Source organism: Paralichthys olivaceus, chromosome 21 (assembly GCF_024713975.1).
Source record: "Paralichthys olivaceus isolate ysfri-2021 chromosome 21, ASM2471397v2, whole genome shotgun sequence".
Classification (NCBI taxonomy): Eukaryota; Metazoa; Chordata; class Actinopteri; order Pleuronectiformes; family Paralichthyidae; genus Paralichthys; species Paralichthys olivaceus.
Window position 1 is genome coordinate 12,024,130 of NC_091113.1, and position 22,218 is coordinate 12,046,347.

Here is a 22,218-nt window from a genome sequence, read left to right on the forward strand (position 1 = left end):
AGGCCTGTCTAATGTATCAGCGATGGATCGACTGTCGTCTCGGAGGAGACGTTTCAGAGGGATTCCAGCAGATGAAGAAAAAAACATAACACGGCGTTGATGCTGCGTGTGAGCCAGACTGAAAAATGTTGGCCGGTGAAAAGACGCCCTCTTCTTGCGCAGCCGGGATGTGCAGGGGAGGATTTCAATCCAAGATGAGCACAGACGAGCGGTTATACGCTTCACATGGTCGCAGTGTCTCTCTCACTCTCCCCCCTCAGCCAATGTGCGCACGGTGACGCTGCGCAAAGGCAGGATCTAGTCCTGACTGCGCCGTCGTATTTAACACACCCACCCAGATTCACACATGCTACAAGAGGTGCGTTCTCTTATACCGCTGCTCTCCTGGAGGCTGCCTGGTCCTGCGGGGAGGATTCCTGTCTCCTGTTACCCGACGTGCGCTTTTCTATTCCGTGTCGGGTGATTAACTGTGGCCAGATGTGACAGAATTACGCATCCCGCTGAGGATCGCAGAGGTGGATGAGAGCGCACACGTCGGCTACTTTGCGGGGACTTTCCCTCAAAAACTGTTTAATGCGAAGAGCTTCACTCCCAGTGCGTTTCTATCCGCCGTCCCAGCTGGTGCGCTGCTGCTGCCGCTGCTCTCCCCCTCACGGGATCGAGGCTGGACGGTGAGACCTCTGCGCGCAGTCAGACCTCCCGGACATACGCGTTTAATGGATCAGTTCCCTCAGCTGGTTTCGGATCGTACTCACTTGTTCTCCACAATAGTCGGTGTGCGACGGGAGCGGCTGTGTGAAAAGAATGTGGTTTGCGCAAATCCAGCGCTGGTCTGAACCCATTCGACCTGCTCTACCTGGACACTTGCGGATGCTTTTTGCGCTTCTGAACCATCGCCCGGACACGCGCACGCACTGAGCTGAACTCTAATGTTGAAGATCCAAAGGCTGAACACTGAATCCTTTACTCAAGACGGCAAGTGAAGATGGCTCCTACGTGTTTAATGTATATTTCATTAGATTGGCGTCCAGTCTGATCAACATCATCAGCGATGTAGTCAGCTTGTTCATCTGCGTACTGATCATTTGCAGTAAATACTCACATCTGCTCAAACGGGAGACCATGAAGATGATCCTCCTGCGCAAATTCCGGGTTCTGATCCTCATGGTGTTCCTCATCGCATGCTCCATGCACATAATGATAGACTTGCTACCAAAGCTGGAGAGGCACGGCAACAGCGGCTGCTCCTGCTCCCACACGCCGAGCGAGGAGCCTCAGAGCTGGGGGAAGCAGCAGGGCTGGCCTAACAAGCACACCCTGCGGATCCTCCAGGACTTCAGCAACGAGCCCAGCTCCAACGTGTCCTCCCACTCTCTGGAAAGGATCCCGGTCACGGGCGACAAAACGCAGGCTCTCCGGAGGCTGGAGCTCCACGGGCTGCGCGGTGACAGGAAGAGACAGTTCATCCAGGACGCCGGGGCGACCAAGAACATGCCGGTGAAGGGTTCAAGGCTGCTGGCTCTCTATGAGCACCCCCTATATAAAAGACCCCTGCCACCTCTGACAGACGAGGACACACTGTTCAACGTCAACACGGACATCAGATTTGACCCCAAAGCAGCTGAAGACCAGACATGGTAAAACCTGAAGCATTTCCGAGCCAGCCTCTCACCCATGATTAAACATTTTATAATTTGTCTAAAAAGCAAAACATCACATGAAAGGGATTACAGTTCTACCCAATCACATTAGTCTGTGCTCATGTACTGTTGCACAACACCTGTCACACACAACAAACCTGAAAATCCTCTCTCCCTTTTTCTCTCCCCCCTCTCATTTTCCCTCTCACTCCTCCTCTCACCTAGGAATACTGAAGGCAACGCAGATGAGTTTAGCCCCACAGGGGAGCTGACAGCAGAGTCCTACCCTAACTGGCTCCGCTTCCACATTGGGATTAATCGTTACGAGCTGTACTCCAGACACAACCCGGTCATCGATGCCCTCCTGAAGGACCTGGTCACGCAGAGGATCACCAGTGTGGGTGAGTCATGAGCAAAGAAAAACAACAGATGGGGGTGACTCAATGGCAGCAGCAGCCAACAGGAGAGTTTGGGTGCACAGATGTAGGGTCAAAATTACACGTGTCTTTTAATCACATTCAAGTCACTGTGACATGCCTTATTTTAAGGTGTGTTGAGGTTTAAAGATGATCGAAGAAGTTTTACCCACCTCAACACCACATCAGTGATGCCCTATAATAAACACAGCGGTGAAGTCCAGGTCACTTGCCTGCAGATGGACGCAGACATTGGTTGGGCTCATGGATTAAACCTGTGCCATATTGGCTATACGGTGTGTGTGGAGACGTCAAAGTAGGAGAAACGGCATCAGCAAAGTTGCCAGATTCGACTTGATGCCAAGTTGCCCAATCAGATCTTTACCAGATCTTCTTCAAGAGTAGAACTATCTTAATTATTTTTTATCGAAAAATACTTTCAACAAATATCTGGATTCAATAAACAGACATTGTTAGGTTTGTTCTGTGGTTCTAAAAAAGGCATTAAGTCCTTCACATCCTCTGTGTTACAGTATGTGGCTGAATAAAAGTGCCATCTGAACCAAAACCATGCAGGAATAAAATAGCATCTTAACTGTGAAAAGGTCATAATTTGCATGAGCAGGCATATGATTATACGTTTTTTCTCACACAGAAAAGAATTAAATATAATTGAATAACTATGTAAAAAGGAATTTAAGCTATTGAACTAAGTGCCCTGTTAGCCTCAGTTGTAATACCTGGAGAGGAGAAGGTGCCGATCCGTTTGGCAGCTTAAATGGTCAAAAATTAGCCTAAATTAGAACAAGCTGCACAATAGGAATTTCACATGCTCATTCGAATAAGAAACAGCCCAGTTTGGTGGAAAACAGTCCAATTTGGCAACACTGAGTGTCAGTTTAAGAGTAAACCAAAGGGGAATATGTGCACATAACATGCTGGAACAAGCCGAGTCCAGAGGGACAGGAAAGCCAGCTCAGTGATGGACAAGTGTGTTCCTCGCTGCCACAGACACAGATGATATAAACACTCTCCGAACCACACACGCAAGCATGCATGAAGATGGAAGTCAGCTGCAGGCTGATCGTACAAGAGCGCTGCACGCTCCCGCCGTACGAGCAGAATGCATCAAGCCTGAGAGAACACCTGGTTCTCAATGCAAATCACGCTGCTACTGTACATTGTGGTTTGATTCACATCAAATTCGGAGATTTTGATTTTGATTGACAAGTGCGCAGTAAATCTAGTTTTCGACAGAAAACGCCACAAAGCCTTTGCTGCTAGTTCAGGTGGATACCTGACGGCAGCAATAATCCATCCTGAGGCAGTTATATGGAATCTATTTCTGCTTTTTTTTCCTCTCTGGGGAGATCGTCTTCCTTTTTGGCTCCGTCCAGCTCCCACATTCCAAGAGTGCTTGTCGACTCAAGGTCTCCCATCTGGCACTCACTGTAAAAAGTGATTGCAGATTTCAGATTTATCTGCCAATGACAAAACTGTAACTGGCCTGTAGCAAAGATTAAATACTTATCTGGGAGCTGGATTAACTGTTTGTAAAACTACCTGTGCTGCCTTGGTCACTAGACGAAGACTTTCTTCCTTTCTTTTTCTGTCTTTTCTGCTCAAGAACTTCTCTGTTTTTCCCAGATTTTCTCCCTCGTCTCTTGGCCTTGGTGGGGAGAGGAAGCAGTTCGCAGCGTCTCTAGCCAGCTAAATACATGGTGGCTCAGTAATTACAGAGCCTTAACACAGGCCTGAGGCAGAATACCAATAGAAGCCAACAGCAGTCGGTTATTATCTAAACTTAAGGATAGAACTGCTTGGATGTATTTTGTACTATAACCTCTTTTGACCAGTGTTCATCAATGAAGACATAGTGTACAGCAGCAGAGAAGATATGATAAGCACGCAAGATTTTAACAAATGTTTTGCTCACTGTGAGTGGAGGCTAAAAGGAAACATAATTTTCATGATCTTTGAACTGCCGCTCCACATGCATGAGTTCCTAGCGAGTAAATTTATATAAACCTTTATTTAAAATGTCTCCAAATGTCCACATGAACACACACTCAGCAGCAGGTGAGGGCAGACGGACATTGATCCTTCCTCTTGTAATTTCTTCTCCGTAAACATTTCGCTTGTCCTCATGATTCCCATATGTAGAAATAAATGAGAAAATTGATCGAGAGGGTTGTTCTTTGGCAAACGCCGTTTCCAATCGATCAGTTGAAGAAACAACAGGCTCAGATTGTTTTAGCTCTGTAAAGTCCTCGCCCCAGCACTGAGCCCAGTCCCGAGACTTCCTTTAGACTCCATTAGTATGTTCAAAAAAGGGACGAAACATGAAGGACAGAGGGATGATTAGAAACACAAAAAGAGCGGGGAAAGACAGCCAGACATCGGCGCACCAGAGAATTCACACAGAGAGAGTAAACAGCGGAGGGACAGAGAGCGTCGGTCGAGCACTCGCTGTCCTTCACCCTCTCTGTTTCCCTTCCCATCAAACAAACACTGTGACATCAGTACTCTGTCCTTTCTCTCTCACTCTGAGTGCAAGCACACACAAATACAGACATGTAGACAAACACGCATCTATGCACACACACACGCTCGCATTCACAACAGTGCGCTTCATTTAGCAGGGCAAAGGGAAATCGATTGTTTAGGCATCAGGTGTGCCTTGACATGTCAGTGTCCGTCAATATTACATTCAACGAAACGATGGAAGCCTGTGAGCAGATTAGTGTTAGCAGGCTCACAGTGTTTGTTTTGCTTTGATTCCAGCTTTGGTCGGTATTTTCAAGGATGGAGCCGCACTAATAATTAATCATTAAGTTGTGATGAAAGAATCAATGGGGGGGGGTCGATGCATACCCCATTGTAAATATTGTAAATACTATGAATACTATTACATACTATATTTGCTCTGCCACACTTTCATACATATATTTATTACACAACATAGATCGCTAACCTTGTATTTTGAGCCGTCGATTCATTTCAGAGCTGTGTACATTGCTCACACACAAACATATTGACTGTCTTTCACAATCAGACTGACCATTAGCAGCACAGGAAGCAATTGCGCCCGTCGGTGGCCCGTCTCAGCTTGCTGGTTACAATCAACACACAATGCCCAAACACATTCACATTGGGTTTAGAGAATTTGTGCAGGTTACATTTGTTATATTTTCAGATATTTTAAAGCCATTTATTTCATAGTTCTTGTTGTTTTGGAGTTGAGTTAGATTTTTTTTCAGACCAGAATTTTGATTGGAAGTGTTGGACAAAGCTACAGTTCCAGATTATCTAAGCTACAAATTTGAGAGGGCAAAAAAAAAAAAAAAAACGAGGCAGCTGCTTCTTTTTAGTAGAAGTGTTTTTAGACTGTCTACAGCATTATTAATTAACTTATCTAAATAAAATATTGTATGATTGTTTTGAATGTCAAAGGTCGGATTGTGAAACTAAAACTCAACTCCAGTGGGTTCATTTTTTATCAGAGCACATAAAACTGGCTTGTCAATGTCGCCATCAATTTTATTTATATAGCACATTTAAAACAACTTCGTTGACTAAAGTGCAAAGTATAAGGTACAAGAACAAGAAGAGAGCAACATGTAATACATCAGAGTACAAGTAGAAACTTTACTTAAGCGTACATTACACACGCGGCTCATTTCTTACGGTCAACAGTAAAATGTGAAGTTTTGCACTAACAGTAAATATATTGTATAAATTGTTAATAGCAGTCTTGTCTGTTTGACTCCGACAGCGATGAAGTCTGGAGGCACTCAGCTGAAGCTCATCATGACCTTCCAGAACTACGGCCAGGCTCTGTTCAAACCTATGAAGTAAGTTATTTTGCTTTTCAGCAAAAAAGCATTTTATGCTCCACATGTGTTAAATGATAGTTTCCTCTAGCAGCGTTTTCCTCTGGTTAAACTGCCCTCACTTCTTGCCTGCTCCACCAGGCAAGGTGGTCTGTGTCGGGTTCACCCTCTTTAACAAAAGGCAATCTCTTTTGTATCGTGTTAAACCTCGAGTGCCATCTCAGCATAAAACTCCAGCCATGCAGCCTCCGACTGACTTCCTTTTTTCACATCCCACCACCTACTCATTCTCCTCACAACATCAATCTCATTTCCTCATTCTCCTCTCTGGCTATATCAAATAGCTTTCATTTCAGCACAATCATGATATCGGACTGATGGCCGACACCGTTCGGCTGTGTCAGAGGCAAATGTTAAACAGGCATTTCACCTCGCAGGCTTTCAGGTGACACATCACATCCTTCAGTCAACACGTTGGAGGTCATCAGCCCTCGGGCCACAGCTACTTTTCTTTTATGACTGATTCATCTGATCAATTTTCTGTGTTTTGATGTTAAAACTTCATGTCGGCTAAATTTCACTGCCTTGTAGTCAGCACGTGAACACAAACAAACTGATCCTACAGCTTGTGATGCTCTGAACCCAATGCTGCCATGAGTTTGTGGTTCTGAAATGAACTTTCATTGGATGGATTACCTCCAAATTTGGTAGCTACAGGCACCCAGCTCTCTATAATTGTGCCACACATCTCCTTCTGAATCTTACAGTTGTGAAATAAGAACATCCAACCTGTGAATTAAAGCATATCATTAATGTCTCACATAAAGAGGTTAAGAGCTGTGAAAACAACACGTTCCTGTTCTACCTAAGCTTACCTCTGCACACCTTGTAATACACCTTGGCTTAACTGGTAGAGGAGATAAGTCTCCCCAATCGTAAAAATACCCCGGTAGATGCTATGAAATATTAGATTAATTCACTTATTCTTTATCCAAGCTGTCATATTTAGAAGATAAGACATCCCACGAGAAGTGCTCTTTGCTCCTAATCCCTTCTCAATTGGTGGATTTAAATGTCACCCGTCCTTTGTTATGGTGATTGTAATTTAATTGTAGGTTAATGGTTTTCTACACAGGCTGTTGTTTGGCCCTTGCATGTCAGCATGGAGAGCGGGGTTAAGCCTGAGGAAGATAGGTAGCAAGGTTTTCAGTGGGAGAAAAAGCTGTTCAGAGACTGTTGTAATTACCACTTCAATTGTACCACACTAAGTCAGGCCAGACGCAACAAGCCTGAAATCATGCTGACAGGCCGGGGAAGAGGAGAGATGAGAATGACGTGAGAAGAAGGAAAAGATGCGAGAGAGGAGAGGTTTGCTGTTCGAGGGAGGAGGGAGGAGAGGTGAGAGGCCAAGGACCGGAGGAGATGGCTAGGGAAGGAAGAGAGACAGACGAGGAGACTTCTGCAAAGAGTGTTGTCAATACACGCACAGAGTCGGAATCCACAGATTATCTCGGTGCACTGCCTCGAATTTGAACCCAGACGGAAATGTGAAATGACATTTTCCGAGAAAAGCATTGGGTGATGGGTTTGGATGTAAATCTGTTGCTTGACAGTTGTGCTTGTCAGGGCCGCCGTGATATTTGATAATCCCAAAAAACGGCAAGAGCGAATGGGGAGGCTTTTTCATTCCCTTTTGCTTGAATGCACTTGACTTTAACAAAATAGGGCAACCCATGCCGGCATGCGTGTTTGTGTGTGTGTATGTGTGTGTGTGTGTGTGTGTGTGTGTGTGTGTGTGTGTGTGTGTGTGTGTGGTTCTCATTTGGACTATAATCAAGGTCTTGACAGATCTGCATTCCAGATATATATATATATATATATATATATATATATATATATATATATATATATATATATATATATACATATACATATATATATATATACATCATTGCAGAGATCACGCGCACATGGACATGCAAACACATGGATACACATAGATACACACACACACACACACACACACACACACACACACACACACTTAACACTTAACACTCAACATCATCCCCTCGTTCCCAAATCTGCTGGTGTGTTTCTGCATGGTGCATCAAAGAGAAAGAGGCTGAGAGATCAAAGACTTCTCCGGCTGTGCTCTTCTGCTCGGCTCCTCTCAACTCTAATGCAAATGTGTGCCAGGCAATCAGGCAGCGAGGGGGAGGCAGGCAGGAAGGCATGCATGCGGTGTCTGGGTAACGATCGACCCTCCAACCATCCGTATCTGTGGAAACCTGGACTCTCGCTCCTCTATCGGCCCCGCTGTCTTTCTCATTCTTAGTATTCTTCATCATTCAACCTCCCTCTCTGCAACTCTGTCTTTTTGTTTTTCTCACCCACAAGGTCTTTACTGAACAGCACAGATGAGGAAATCCATTAACAGGCTTGCCCTATCGATTCTTCAGGTATTCTCTCTTCTTTCTTTTCCTCTATGTCTCAGAGAGAGAGGAAGAGAGAGTGATATGATACTACAGTCAGTGATGTTGTTTAGTGGTGGCGGAGTTCCTCTTTATGTGTCTGTAAATCCTCACACACCTTAGCATGATGTAAAAGAGATTTAATCAGCTTCTGCTCTATTGAGACACCACAAATGGCTCACAATACCTGTCCACTATGATGTAACAAAGATGAATCAGGCCATTGCACTCCTGTCTGCGGTTCACTTTTCCAGACGTGGAATAAACCCAGTCTTAACAGATCTAATCTAACTCAAGGCTTGTTGTGCAACATTTGTTAAGACTACAGTCCTTGTGAGGTCATAGAGACTTCATGGGATGGCCCCAAAAATCCCAGATGAGTCCCAGCCCTATATGTTGCATAAGCAGACAGATTAAAAACATTGTATCCGGAATAATACTGTTTGGTGACTAAGCACAATTATCATCTTCGTCATCCTCTGCATCCTGTTATGACCAGGACTGAAATAACCATGAATTGCAGCATTTCCATAATTTATTATTTTGTTCCCATAAGCAAACACCTTACAGTGTCAAGTTTGAGGCATTTTCTAAACAAGTGTGTGTTGAAAACATGTTGTCAGTTCACATAGTCTTCACATATGCACCATATAGGCCCAAGGAAAACAAGGTACAGGGGCTCAGCTTGTGAAGATGCTGCTTTTTATTCTGATTCAGCATGTAATGAAATGACCACGTCGTCTGCATGCATTTGGATAATAACTAGCAGATGATAGATTATCTCTATAAATACGGAACTAGAATTACTGCCTCATGATTGTACGTCTCCACCATCATTCAAGTCACAGGTATGTGTAGTGAAGCCTTAAATGGAATGAAAGTGTATTTTTATTCTTACGCCATATGTTATCTATGAAGTCACAGTGACCTTGACCTTGTACCATCATAATCGAATCGGTTCATCCGTGAGGCCAAGTGAATATTTGTGCCAAACATTAATATATATTATCTCAAGAGAATGGGACAAATGGAAGTATGGACGGGCAACTCAAAAGCGTGATTCTTCCGGCCACAGCTCTTGCCAACTCTGAGGCATAAAATAGGAATAAATAATATTCCAGAAATACTTGTGTTGTTCTTGTAAATATTGGGCCCCTAGTTGTCCCTGTCTGGTTAATGAAGCTTAACATTACTGCAGGTGCACAATGTTCGATTGATGATGCTGAAAGTCCCACTCAATTTTAACTCACATTAGCTAACTGGATGCTATGAAGCAAAAAGGGTCACAATTGTGGCCATCAGCAATAAAAAAAAATACTACAATGTAGAGTGGTAGCCCTGGAAGCGCTCTGTAGCCCTGAAGAAAAAAACAGCATTCCCTTTGAAAAGGTACAGTCCTCTGGGAGGACAACTCCAGCAACAAAACATTTTGTACCTTGAAAAGCTTACCCTCAAGTTCAAATAATACCATATATATATATATATATATATATATATATATATATATATATAGTGCACCTATTGCTGTCAGACATGTCCATGTTCCTTTTAGTGCAAATAAAACGGTGTACATATAAAAACTTAAGGACCACAAGGGACCTTTGTTACAATCACCTGTGTACACAGAAATGTGCTGTACGGTATGTTCGAGTCCCAGCTGTAGTATTGTACTTACTGAGCACTTTGAGTGTCTTGGTTGTGAAAACAATCTTTTATTTTCTGTTCGTCTTTGTCTCATCCTGCCGTTCCATCCTTCTTTTTATCTCCCTTCCATTATGGCTTTGTGCTGCTCTGAGCTAGAGAAGCATGATTGTAACATTCACAGTGAAATTAGTCTCAGAGCACACAAAGCCCATTAGATGACGATCGCAGTTGATCGACGAACGGAGGCGGGGGAAGGAGCGATGATTGATATAATGATGGTCTTCCGTTCCCTTCTTGCTTCTACTTAATTGTATCGCTTGTCAATCAGGCAACTGTTGGTTCAGTCACATGGGAGTGTTTGCAAATGAGATATCTGCTCTTTCCGCTGCCCCTCCCCTCCGAGCGATCCATATCGGTGCTGCGTCGTGTCTGTGAGTAATTTTTGATTGACACATCGGGGAGACAAGAGACGGGAGCCACATAATGTCACATCGTTTGTGTCAATAACATATTGACGGGAGCACAAATAACAGCCTGAAGGAAATGTCTGTATATTAGTGAAATATGAGTGGGAAATTGGCTGCATATAAGAGTTGATGCTGTTTCATTAAGCGACATCAGCTGTGGGAGGTGAAAGAATAAGATTGAGGGAGCTTTGTCTGAAGACATGTGTCTCATGGTGGGCATGTCTTGACAAAAAGCCTTTTTATCCTCGTTTAAAGCTGTCTAAATTTTCCTTTGAACAATAAACACTGGGAGGCCAATAAACAAAGGACAATCCAGCACTTGTTCCAGTATGTTGCCAGGCAAAATAGACGTCAAAAATACTAACTTCTCTGCGGACTGGCCTCTGTTTTCACTGTCATTCTTTATACATATTTTGCCGGGTTGATATGTCGGTTGTCAGCTTGTCTGCATGTGTGCTTGTTTACTGTGTGATGTGGTATTCACAAGGTCTTCTGTGCCTGTGCTGCGACTTTGAGTCGGAAAATAAAGGGATGAACCGCCTCAGGACAAGTCATTCAGAGCACAAATGATGAGTGTGTCTCTGTTTGGAAATACAGAAAATTCACAACAGCACAGTGGCAGAGCTGAGGGCTACAAAGCACCAGGTTAACCCTCACACTGCCGGCCCACATACCTGGAAATACTGCAACACATACTTCAGCAGCCGCAACGACCCGTGGCATAAAGCATTAAAACACTATCACCGGAAAAATTGGATATATACCGTACACGCTTGCGGCATACAGTACGTAGCACATGAGTGAAATCCACAGTGAATGCATTTGCATGGATTACATGCTTTTAATTCAAGTGAAGTTTATATCTAATAAAAGCTGTTTTTTATGTGCTCTGGGTCTCTCAGCAATCCACCTACTATCATAATCAAGTTTCTCTCAATCAGAGGAAGTGTTTACCTTGACTGTTTATACAATACATGCTCCACTTCTTAAACTCAGGAACTGTGAATAACAGCAGAATATTATAATCGCTTGTAAAAGCATTTACCGACCTCAGGAAACGTTTCTGTTCACTTCCTCTCTGCCCTACCACCTGGCTCTGCTCGGTGAAAGAACCATTTGAATAATTAATCTAAAATTACAGCCACTGTGAGATGTGTGATTTAGCAGCATAGCTCTCTGCTTAATGTTTCGGCTGTTTCCCCTGCGCTATAATTGTTTCACCGGGGTATTATTGTCTGCCCTACAGTTTGTGCCGACGCAGAAATTAAAGTGTTTACGGCATATTTGTGTTCAAGTGCTCAGTTTAAAAGAACTGCTCACACAAGCACATGAATGCAGCGGGTACATGCAGGCACACACATCAGTCATCACATGTAGTAAAGATGAGATTTGCAATAGCTGAACATATAGTTCCGTGTGCAGCAGAGTGATACATATAATCAAATGAAGCCCTCGGGCTTGGTAATCCGACCCCCTTACTGTCTCTTCTGCAGAGACTGTGACACACTGCAGGCCGCTGGTGCACCAGCATCATGTAGAGCACATCTGCACTGCTTTCATCCAATACAGTGTGTGTTAGCATGCACAGAGAGATGAAGATAAAAAGAAAAAAGACGACACAAAAGTGGTGAAATCCACCCACATACTACCGAACCTCCATTATATAATACTATCAGCAGTTTTGACTGACGCTGGATACCAAGCTAATAACACCTCTATTCATTTCGGATGAATAGGTAAAAAGAAGAGAGGTGCACCAGCAGAGCATTGTTGCTAGAGGATGCTAAAATGACAGCCATGTCAGGAAAACGTTAGAGAAATAGACAGATTTCTACAGATGATCTACATTGTAAAAGGTTGTCTGCTACCAAATAGGCCAAGACCCCGAACATGGTCTTATACAGTTCCTATGAGTAATTGTATTGATAAATTAGGTTATTGCAATAACCATAGAGGTTATTGTATTTCTATTAACAGATTCTGCATGTGAATACGCAGACTCAGTAGGCGGGGGGCAAGAGCTTCCTGGTTTGTGTTTCTAGTTCGACCAATCACGTCTGAGCAGGCTTTGGTTGCCTGCAAGTAAACAGTCCATGTTGAGAGCATGGTGGAACACATTGACCGAAATGCATGAGCTTTTCAGCTTAGCTGCGTTCATATGCAGATTGCTGTTAATAGACATTAGCCAAAAATGGCATCTGGACCTAAATCTCCTAACTTTTTGTTTCATGCACCTAACAACATATCCACTATAAGCCCCAAAATATTGGCCGTTGCCCCCAGAGGCTAATTCACCATCAGATGATTGCTTATGGGTTCTTAGACTGCTACATAACAAACCTCTTATTCTGTGAATGGAAAACATAATTATCTCAATCCATGGTCTTACAGGACAAAAATATCTGCCGTTAGCTTCCTGTGTTTTATACAGCAGATATTATATTATATAATATTTAGTAATTGAAAATAAAGGCTAAACTGACTCACCCTGATTATAATCTCTTAATATGGGGCTGAAGTTGTCCTGGTAATGGACAACAAGCAGTGCAGACCTATGGCCCACTATGCTATAGGAAAACATGCTATGAGCACTTAGTGACAGAAGCTTATCCAACTAATCTATAGTCCAGTGGGAATAGAAAAGAAAAAAAAGCTCCACAGGAAGTAGCTCACTGTAAAAATCTGTTAATGTATTGTTGGCGTTCTGCCATCCACAGTAATCAGCCATCATGATTTATGTAGAATGTAGATATTAGTAAGCCAGTGATGTTTTCCCCAGGAATATATATTCTAACGCCCAGTGCCATTTTTAGTCAGTGTAGTTGATTAGCATAATCATTACTTTTGACACGTCTGTCAGATGCCGGCATCAACTTCTTTTCTTTCTATTTCTTTGACACTTTTTCCTGCTTTTTAAAAAACCTCCACATCAGCATCCATTCATCTCATGACTTCCTCGCGCTGCACTGCTATCGCTGCAAGTGAGATCTCAGTGTGCATGTGTGTGCGTGTGAGTGTCAAAGCCTTACTGCAACCTCTCACGACTTTCGACATGCGGCACTCCAAACTGTCACGGCATTCATACTGCAGTTGCCTAGGAGACAGAAAGTGGTGATATTTCTTGTTTTTGCATCCTGATCTATGTGTATTTGTGTGTGTGTGTGTGTGTGTGTGTGTGTGTGTGTGTGCGTGCGTGCTATGATACTGTTGAAGCAAATTCCATGCAGCGTTCGCTCAGGCCTTCCAGGAGCAGAAATGTCTTGACGATATTATCAGTCAACTGCCCCCTTCAGGTAAATGTTATCAGCTCTAATGTTGTGTTGAAGGAATGATAACACAGTGTTGCAGCCAGCAGAAATGACAAGCCAGCATCCAATCTGCATATCAAAGCCTCGGCTAAATTCCTCTGCCATCTGTGTGTGTGTGTGTGCACACTTGTGTGTATGTGCCTGAGCGATCGCCAGAGCTACACACACACTTGCACACGCATGCTTGCATTTCAGATGCGTGCTGTGCCGCGACTTCTCTGCAGTCTCAGAGGCAAGTCGTTCCCGGTTCGTTGTAGATAAACTTCATTGTTTCACAGAAATAATAAAAAAGAAGCTTAATTACTTGCCCGTCAACATTTTAGAAAAACCTGTTCCAGCTCCGTGTTTCTTCGGGAACGTGGGCTTTGATACCATCTGTCATCTTGTCTCTTTGCCTCGAAGGAGCCGTCAGTCAAAGGCACGATTTAGTCCCTGCCTGGACACAGTGCACCTCGACAGATGATGTGACAATCATCGCAGACATTGAATCATAGGGGCTGCCGTCCTCATTGAGGAGAGAAGAGACGCAGAGGGTGTTTCATAACTGGAAATGAGCCTTTTATGTTTTCTCAGCATCAATGAACAAAGGGAGAGTAGGACAGTGTCATGTGTCCCGTGTTTATTATCACATACTCCAGTTGAGTGGAATCACCAGCTGCTTTATATATTTAATATTCATGAGGCTGAAAATGAGCGTTACGGGAATTATGTGAAGCTTTTCACACCTTTCGCTGCGTGATCACACTATGCGCTGTCTTTTTTTGGCAACTTCATTACATTTTTACTTGTCTTTCATTTACTCTCAAGATGCTTAACACAAACAAACTAGGTCTTGTGAACAAAATTCACACTGACTCACAATGCTCTGGTTTACTGGACGGAGTTTTGGAAACCTGTCATCTTATGAGGTTAGACATTTTTGGCAGCAGGGTGAATCTAAATAAATCTAACCGCAGCCCCTTTAACTTTTGGCCAAAAAGCACACACTCATTTACTTTCTGCACTGTTTATACCAGTTTAGGAGCATGTGAAGAAATAACAGTGAGTCCTGACGGCTGTTTGTTTTGCTCAGCTGCCGGCTATCAGATGTCAACATCCGTCTTCGTGTAACATTCAAACCTCGCGTTTTTGGGTTGCTCCCTGCAGCTGGCCTACATTTTCACATCTTAAAAACAGCACCACACTTATCTTGGAAGAAATATTTTCACCGGTTTGATTATTTGTGCCTGAAAGTTCAGGCCAAACAAACTTGAGTTTGCTGAAAATGCTGCAAACAGGTTTGGGGTGATGATATATTCATTAATCATGAGCTATTTTCAGACATGAACTCCAGAAAATGTCAAAAGATTTGAGTCCAAACATTTTCTGGAGTTTGCCTTTCACATATAAACCATGCAGCAGGAGGTGCGTCTGAGTCAGACATGTTCACAACAGTGTGAATGCTTGGGTAGATCATGTATTTGTGGTTGTTTTTTTTACAGAAGATTGACACAGACATCAGCCTGTATTGTCAAAACCTGTTAAATCTTGCTTTCTTTCTAAGTTGACATCCTTGTCAGCGTCTTCTACTGACACGACACCTCTTTTTCATCTTGAAATATTTGTTATTCCTCCAGTTTTGCATGTCATTTGTTTGAAACGTCATCAACACGCCTACTCGCTCACTGCTTTATTCTCACAAGCTCTCTCGGTGAGACATTCCTGACATTTTACTCGGGGGCTGGTGGGAAAAGCTCTCGAAATTTCAGGAAAATGCCCAGAGTTCAGTGCATGTCTGAAAGCAACGTAAGTGGGACATTGGCAGAAATGTACTGCATGGTGCAAACATACCTTCAAGATGTCAGAGATTTTTTGGTTAAGAGCAAATTCCTGGAGAAACAGCCAAGCTAAAAGACACTGAATCTGTTTTCCTGCCACAAAGAGACAGCTTTAGTTTAACTGAAGTATCAGGTGCTTGTATAGTTTGGTGGAGCTTCAGTCTGGTCTGCTGGTCTCTCTGGTTTTCTCCTGTGATCCTCCTCCTTTCTTTCTGTCTTTACCTTCACTCACCATTAAAGCTCCTGCTCTCTTCTCAACTGTCCCCACGGCAGAAAGTGATCCCTTTTATAAGCTGCAGTTAGTGTCAGGGAAAACACCTTGGGGGGATCATTAGACTGTAATGAAGCAGGAGGTAAAACACCATGTTCACCCGTCGCTCTCCAACATTCCTGATTGTCAGGTTTAATTATAGCACTGCAAGGTCTTTGGGCTGTTTTTACTGCATTTATCTCATTTCTTCAACTCAGCCTCCACCTCTCCCTTTTCAACAGACGGACACTTGGTCTAATTAGGCTTTCTCTTCCGCCCAAAGAGTCGCCCGCTCAGGGAGGCATTATGTGGCATTATGAGGGCATGTTGTGATACGTAATTAGCAAACAACAGAGAGGCGACTGAGGTTACAGAGGGAAAGAGGTTGTGTGAACCACAGCTGTCAGCACTCTGGTTATGGTATAGATGCGGATTAAGCAACATCTGTTCCACACTGATGGATGCTGTATGAGCTTGATTAAAGTAGAAAGCTCTGCTCTTACAATTCAATGTCTGCATATCCCCCCTGAGCCTGACCAGTGACGTCCTCTTCTCAGGAAAAGAAGGATGTCGAAAAGTCAAAACAAGTGATGCAACCAACCTCAGATAGGGAGATTAAAAAAAGCCACCCATAACGCCCAAGTCTCAACATGAACTGCTGCCTCACATGAATAGAAAAAGGTTGGATGTGCTGCGGCAGAGTGAGGCTCTGCACTCAAACAGCACCGGTTGTCTTAGAAATTAACATAATTTAAAAATGATGACAGCATGTAATTTGTTTCACTGGGGTTGTGCTGCTTAAGTGGCACAATAATGTACTCACACTGAGTTGGCTATTTTTTATTGGAGCATTTTAATGCACTCTATTGGCACGAAATGCAAATGTACTCACTGCTGGAACAAAAACATTAAGTAACAGATTATAATTGACTTAAAGAGCAACTGTTATGAGGTGTGACAGAAATTACATCAAACACAGCAATGCTTTGTTTTATTCTCACCATAATAAAATAGTCCATGTTGGGAGTGTAAAATAAACATTATCATTGTGAATCACGTATTTTGCTTGACATTGTCGCAGGTTCTAAGAAAGATTATTTTTCATGTGTGCAAACTCTTATTAAAGTCGTTTCCACTAATGTTTGGCCACTGGGGGGCAGCACGACAATCTGTAAACTGCAAAGATTGACAACATGACAACTTCCCAAAAGTGAAGCCTGAAGCTTCTCCAGCACCCCCTGCTGGCTGACCACAGTATAGGTCCCACCTCCTCCATGTTAGTGGATGGGACGTGTGCCTTCCTAAAAAGTACACGTCAAATATATTGATCTCTGTACTGATTTGGTTTACTGTCAACTGGTTGAGCACATGTATCGTTGGGACCACGCTACCACAGCTCCATCCCCAGATTGCTACTGCAAAGAGTCTAGCAACATCCTAGCAACGTCCATATCCAGGATATTTTGGCTTCATATCAGGGTAGTGGGAGGAAGTGGAAACATGTCATCCATCTTTTTATACAGTCTCAGCTATAAACACAACATTAATATCCTGCATTATCACCATATTCGGTGGCTAACATATTAGCAAACAGTGGCTTATTAACACATCTATAGAGCAACCCAGGACCATAAACACTCATTTTGAGATGTCTTTCTGGTCATGTAATGCTCCATTATTCACTTTCTTTTTTGTCCCTATAATATACAGTATGTATATATATTTATCTGAGACAAATATGTTAGATAATAATTATAAGATTGTTACAGCAAGCAACACCTGTCTAATTATTTTTTATGAAATTTCTCGTAGAAAATCATAATTGATTAGTGAAGCTTAAATTGTTGCTCTATTAGTCATGTGTAAAAATATAATTTATACACAGATATTGTCATTTACACTTGCAAAACACTCATTCAACATCAAAGCCAGTTGCAGCTTAAAAAAAACCGTACAAAATGACACCAATATTATTTGAATGTTTTTTTGTGTGTGTGTGTTTTGTCCCTCATATAGCATCTCCCCGGCCCTACAGATTATTAATGTCGGTGGAGTGTGGATAAAGAAAGGATAAAGAAAGGAACATACAGTTGGGCTCACCAAGGGATTATGATTTGTTGTTGTTTGCAAAAAAAAAGAGAGAGGGAGGAAAAGTGACTTCAGCATTGTTGGGCCCAGCAAGGAGAAAGCAGCTTGGCAAAATGGCACGGATTAGTGTGCTGGGAGAGCGCACTTCCCTACCAACTGTGCTGCTGTCCTGTGTGTTCAGTTAAGTCAGCGGGGGGTGGGAGGGGGAGCACGAGGGAGGAGGGCGGGGAGCATTTCGGCTGTTTGTCCAGCGCTTATTCAAATATGAGCTTTGGAGTCTCAGTTCTTGTCCAAGCACAAGCTATCTCCAGAGCGGGGGGCGTGGCTGCCTCGTCATTCAGGGTAACGATCCGCTGAAATCAGAGCCCCGAGAGCGATACACCTTTATTTCCCCATGTCCTCCCCTAATTCCACACTCATGAACAACTCAAGCACGCAGCACGCTTAAACATGCAGCACGCACCATCCTAAATGTAAGAGTGCACCTCATAATTCATCAGACAGACTGAAGAGGGGCTTTCACATCTGTCCTACCATTTAAGGAGACATTAAAAGCAGTTTGTTTGAGCTCTCGGCCAATATTCCCCCCTTCATTCTGCAGTGCAGAAATGGAAGAGCTGCAGTTAAGTGCAACATACTTTTGAATAAAAACACATATTCAATATTAGACAGATCTTTTCCCGCATGTTTTTCCTCTTTCTTTTTACTTCCTTAATTAAATCTGCATGAGTCTGTCATGGTGTGTACAACGTTAGTTACTGCCGCTCGCTGCATTTCAACAGTTTTTTGCACAGCAGAAGAGACACTGGAATGTTACAGTTGGATTTGCATTCTCTTGTTGGAAAATAGGAGCTTGTGACAGTTTGTGTCCCGAAGTCCAGTTCGCTGCTGCATTTTTCTCCCTCTTTACTTGCAGTTTCTTTGCAAATACATTTTACTGCATCACACAAAAACACTTTGCTCATATTTCAAAAGGTAGGCAAAACTCTTCTCTTTAGGTCCTTAAAGACATCAATAAACCAAGTTGTATAAAAAAAAGACAATAAAGTGTATGAGGAGTGTAATCTGAAATTACCAACCCTAGCTTTAAAGGTTCAGTGTGTAGAATTCAGTGACATCTAGTGGTGAAGTTGCAGCTGAATACCCCTCACCTCACCCTCCACTTCCAAATATGACAGAGATCTTCAGTTGTCATATAAACTCAAAAGGTGTTTAGTTTGTCCAGTTTGGACTACTGTAAAAAACATGGCAGCCTCCGTAGAGAGGACCCACTCCTGATTTAAATATAAAGTATTACAATATAAAGGGCCCATTCTGGGGTAAAGAAAACAACAATTCATACAATTTAGATGAGTTGCACTAGTGAAAAAATCACTAGGGTAACTTTATGTTCAGTTTCTGCCAATAGATCCCTTTCACATGAATCTTACACACTGGACCTTTGATACTGTCTTTGCCATTAAAGCAACATAATTTCCATCAATAGCAATAAAAAGAAAGACCAATAATTCAATATAATACTCATGTATTGTGTGTCCACAGTTAGAAGGTATACTGTAACACAATTGATTTGTAGAATGTTTTTGTCATTCTCCGCTCATAAAGAAAGTAAAAAAAAAATCTGAATTTAAACTTAAAATAATGATTCATGTGACATTTATTAGAATAATTCTTTAACCGAATTATGCAAATGTTGCTGTAATTTTCACCCAGCCCCCTTCTTACACTTCTTACATGCCCATGTGTACACTGAAACAGGCATTTGATCAGTGTAATTACTCCTCCTGACCTTACTGATAGTGAATAGATCCCTCACTAATAGAATTTCCATGTTCACAGGCTAATTAGCACTTTAATATCTTTGGTATGATAAGTCTGCTAGTATGAGCCAATACAAAGTACCCCACATCAGTTCATTTTATCAGCACCTTTTATCTCTCCTTTCTTCTCACCCTCATTCTTCGTCTTCCTCCCGTCTGTTTTTATTCCTCGTGCACCTCTTTTGTAACCCTCAATTGGCCATTTCCTGTTTCCCTCTGTCCCTCTTCTCTACCCTCTGTCCCTCCTTTTCACCATCACCCCGTCTTCCCCCAGCCACACATCTCAATCTCTTGGTCTTGTGAGAATAGAAAGCGAGAGGAGAGCGCTGCACTCACTCCCTCCTACAACACCCTCATCTTCTCATTTTCTCCGGATATGATATGAGGGATTCATCCGAGAGATGCAGGCTCGCTGTACAGCACGCTGTCCCCTCCCTCCTCTCCTCTCCTCTCTTGTGAGTTTCTTTCTTCCCTCTCATCCCTGGAAAATCTGAATCTGTCATTTATTGTTCCTCTTCTCGCAAAACTTGTTTTTCCCTGCTCATAAAGCCGCCCAGACAGGCCTTATAAAAGCTTAACAAGGTCAGTTTTGTATTGTACTTTCCAGCAGTGTCCATCCATTTGGCTTCCTCCTGTATTTGTGAGGTTATAATGGTGGTGCAATAAAAAAGAGGATGGCTCTTCTGAGGTTGGAGGGAAAAGATACACCTTTTACCTTCATTTACTGCTCTTATGTAACAGACGTGAGTCACTGTGTTACTGATATCTGACCACGTGTGCTGGTAAATGTTTTGCTTTTGAATTTTCCTGAATACCTCAATGTTTGTTATTCTTTCCCTCTTTCTATCCATCCATCCTGCTGTTTTTCACAATGTTTCCAGTGTGAAGCCTTACCTCACTCCCGCTGTGCCCTTGCCATACTAGTCCCATGGCTACAGGGTTTCCATGTGTGTATTTATAGTGTATTTATAGGCACTGGGCCCTATTTTCTATCTGCTTATCAACAGCCACCATGTACCCCACCCACCAATTTACCAGACACTGCCCTGGGATTTCAGGATGCCACAGGCCGTGGCTGCAGTCACTCACAGCTCACCAGACCTTGATGTTTGTCCTCCCCTTTCTCTCATCTGTTGCTTTTTATAAAAGTCGCTTGAAATCACTTGATTTGTGTCTTTGCTGATTTGTCTTTTCTCCGCCCGGTTTTTATTATTTCTCTGTCTTTTACCGTCTCTCTCTGCTAACCCACTTTTTTGACTCTCATCAGTCACTGGTCTCACATGAGCAGTTTTTAGACATGAACTCATTTACCTTTCACTTGTGAGGAATGCAGCAGGAGATCGTCTGGGTCAAATGCAGGAGAACAGGAGAATCTCCAGAGCATTCAGGAGAGGGGTGACGACTGGGCGGATTGTGCAGGAGGCAGGACATTACGTTAAAAGTTCGCTGTGGAAATCGCATGTTTTTGTTTTCAGGACACCGACAACAGCGTCAGGTCTTTTTTTTAAAAACCTTTGAATCTCGTTGTCTTATCAATTTGATATTTTCAGCAGCATTTATGTGTGTGACACCTCTTTTCTTCCTGGCAGGAAAACTCCAGGTGAAAGTCTAGAGCAACTGACTCAGACATTTGCGTTCTCACACAATCTGGATAATTACAGGAGAATATCCGGAGTTTAGTGCATGTCTGAAAGCAGCTATAGAGTTAGTACTCATCTGCTTTCACTCAGTGGTTTCCTCCAGCAAAACCAGAAGAATACCTGCTGTAACACTCCTTGCCTCTGCTCTTATCATGTGTGTATTACTTTAGCTGTGAGCTGTGAACTGTAATCAGCAGAGATTTGAGTGTCATGAATCATCCATGCTCACTAGTCACCACGTTGCCAAATCACATCCGGGCACATCTTATGCACCATCTCTGTGTTTCTTCATTTGCAAAAACATGTGAGTCTAGACTGAAGTCACACAGAAGTGCACAAGTTGGATCCTGTTTTAGTGGCATGCAAGCGCCTTCTAAACCAGGCGGCAAACAGCATAATTATACTAATTGTCTCAGCAATAAATTTACATCCAGACATGAAAGAATTTGGGGGGGTTACATTGCTAATTGCTCTCATAGTTTTTAGTCCATGTTCAGAGACAAGACACAGGCTTAATGCCATAGACTGGCGTAGTGGTGAAGGGTAATTTTAAGTTAGAGCTGATTAAAGTAGCTCTCAAGTTGAGGCACAGTTAAGTGAAATTGTGCACAGCAGCCACAAGATTAAAAAAAAATAGCACCTTGGTTGATTGTAGTGAGCTGCGTGACGCAGAGATAGAGACAGACAGAGAGCAACAGAGTAGGAGGACGGATGAAGCGCTGCCTGGCAGAATGGGCCACTTCTACTAGATTTAATGGGGTGTTATATGAATGTATGAATGGTTTATCTCCTCATGTCTAATTCAGCTCTGCTCTGTTCTC

The 22,218-nt window shown here is 42.9% G+C and overlaps 1 protein-coding gene across 1 annotated transcript in view; it reads left to right on the plus strand.

Moving 5' to 3' along the window:
- The first annotated feature begins 326 nt into the window (after positions 1-326).
- Positions 327-22,218, plus strand: part of fam20cb (FAM20C golgi associated secretory pathway kinase b) — a 51,662-nt gene continuing 29,770 nt past the window's right edge. Inside the window, exons 1-3 of the mRNA XM_020083565.2 lie at positions 327-1,637; positions 1,866-2,041; positions 5,832-5,910. Of these exons, the coding sequence (XP_019939124.1) occupies positions 1,123-1,637; positions 1,866-2,041; positions 5,832-5,910 (770 nt within the window). The 5' untranslated portion in view covers positions 327-1,122. The remainder of the gene's footprint in view (positions 1,638-1,865; positions 2,042-5,831; positions 5,911-22,218) is intronic.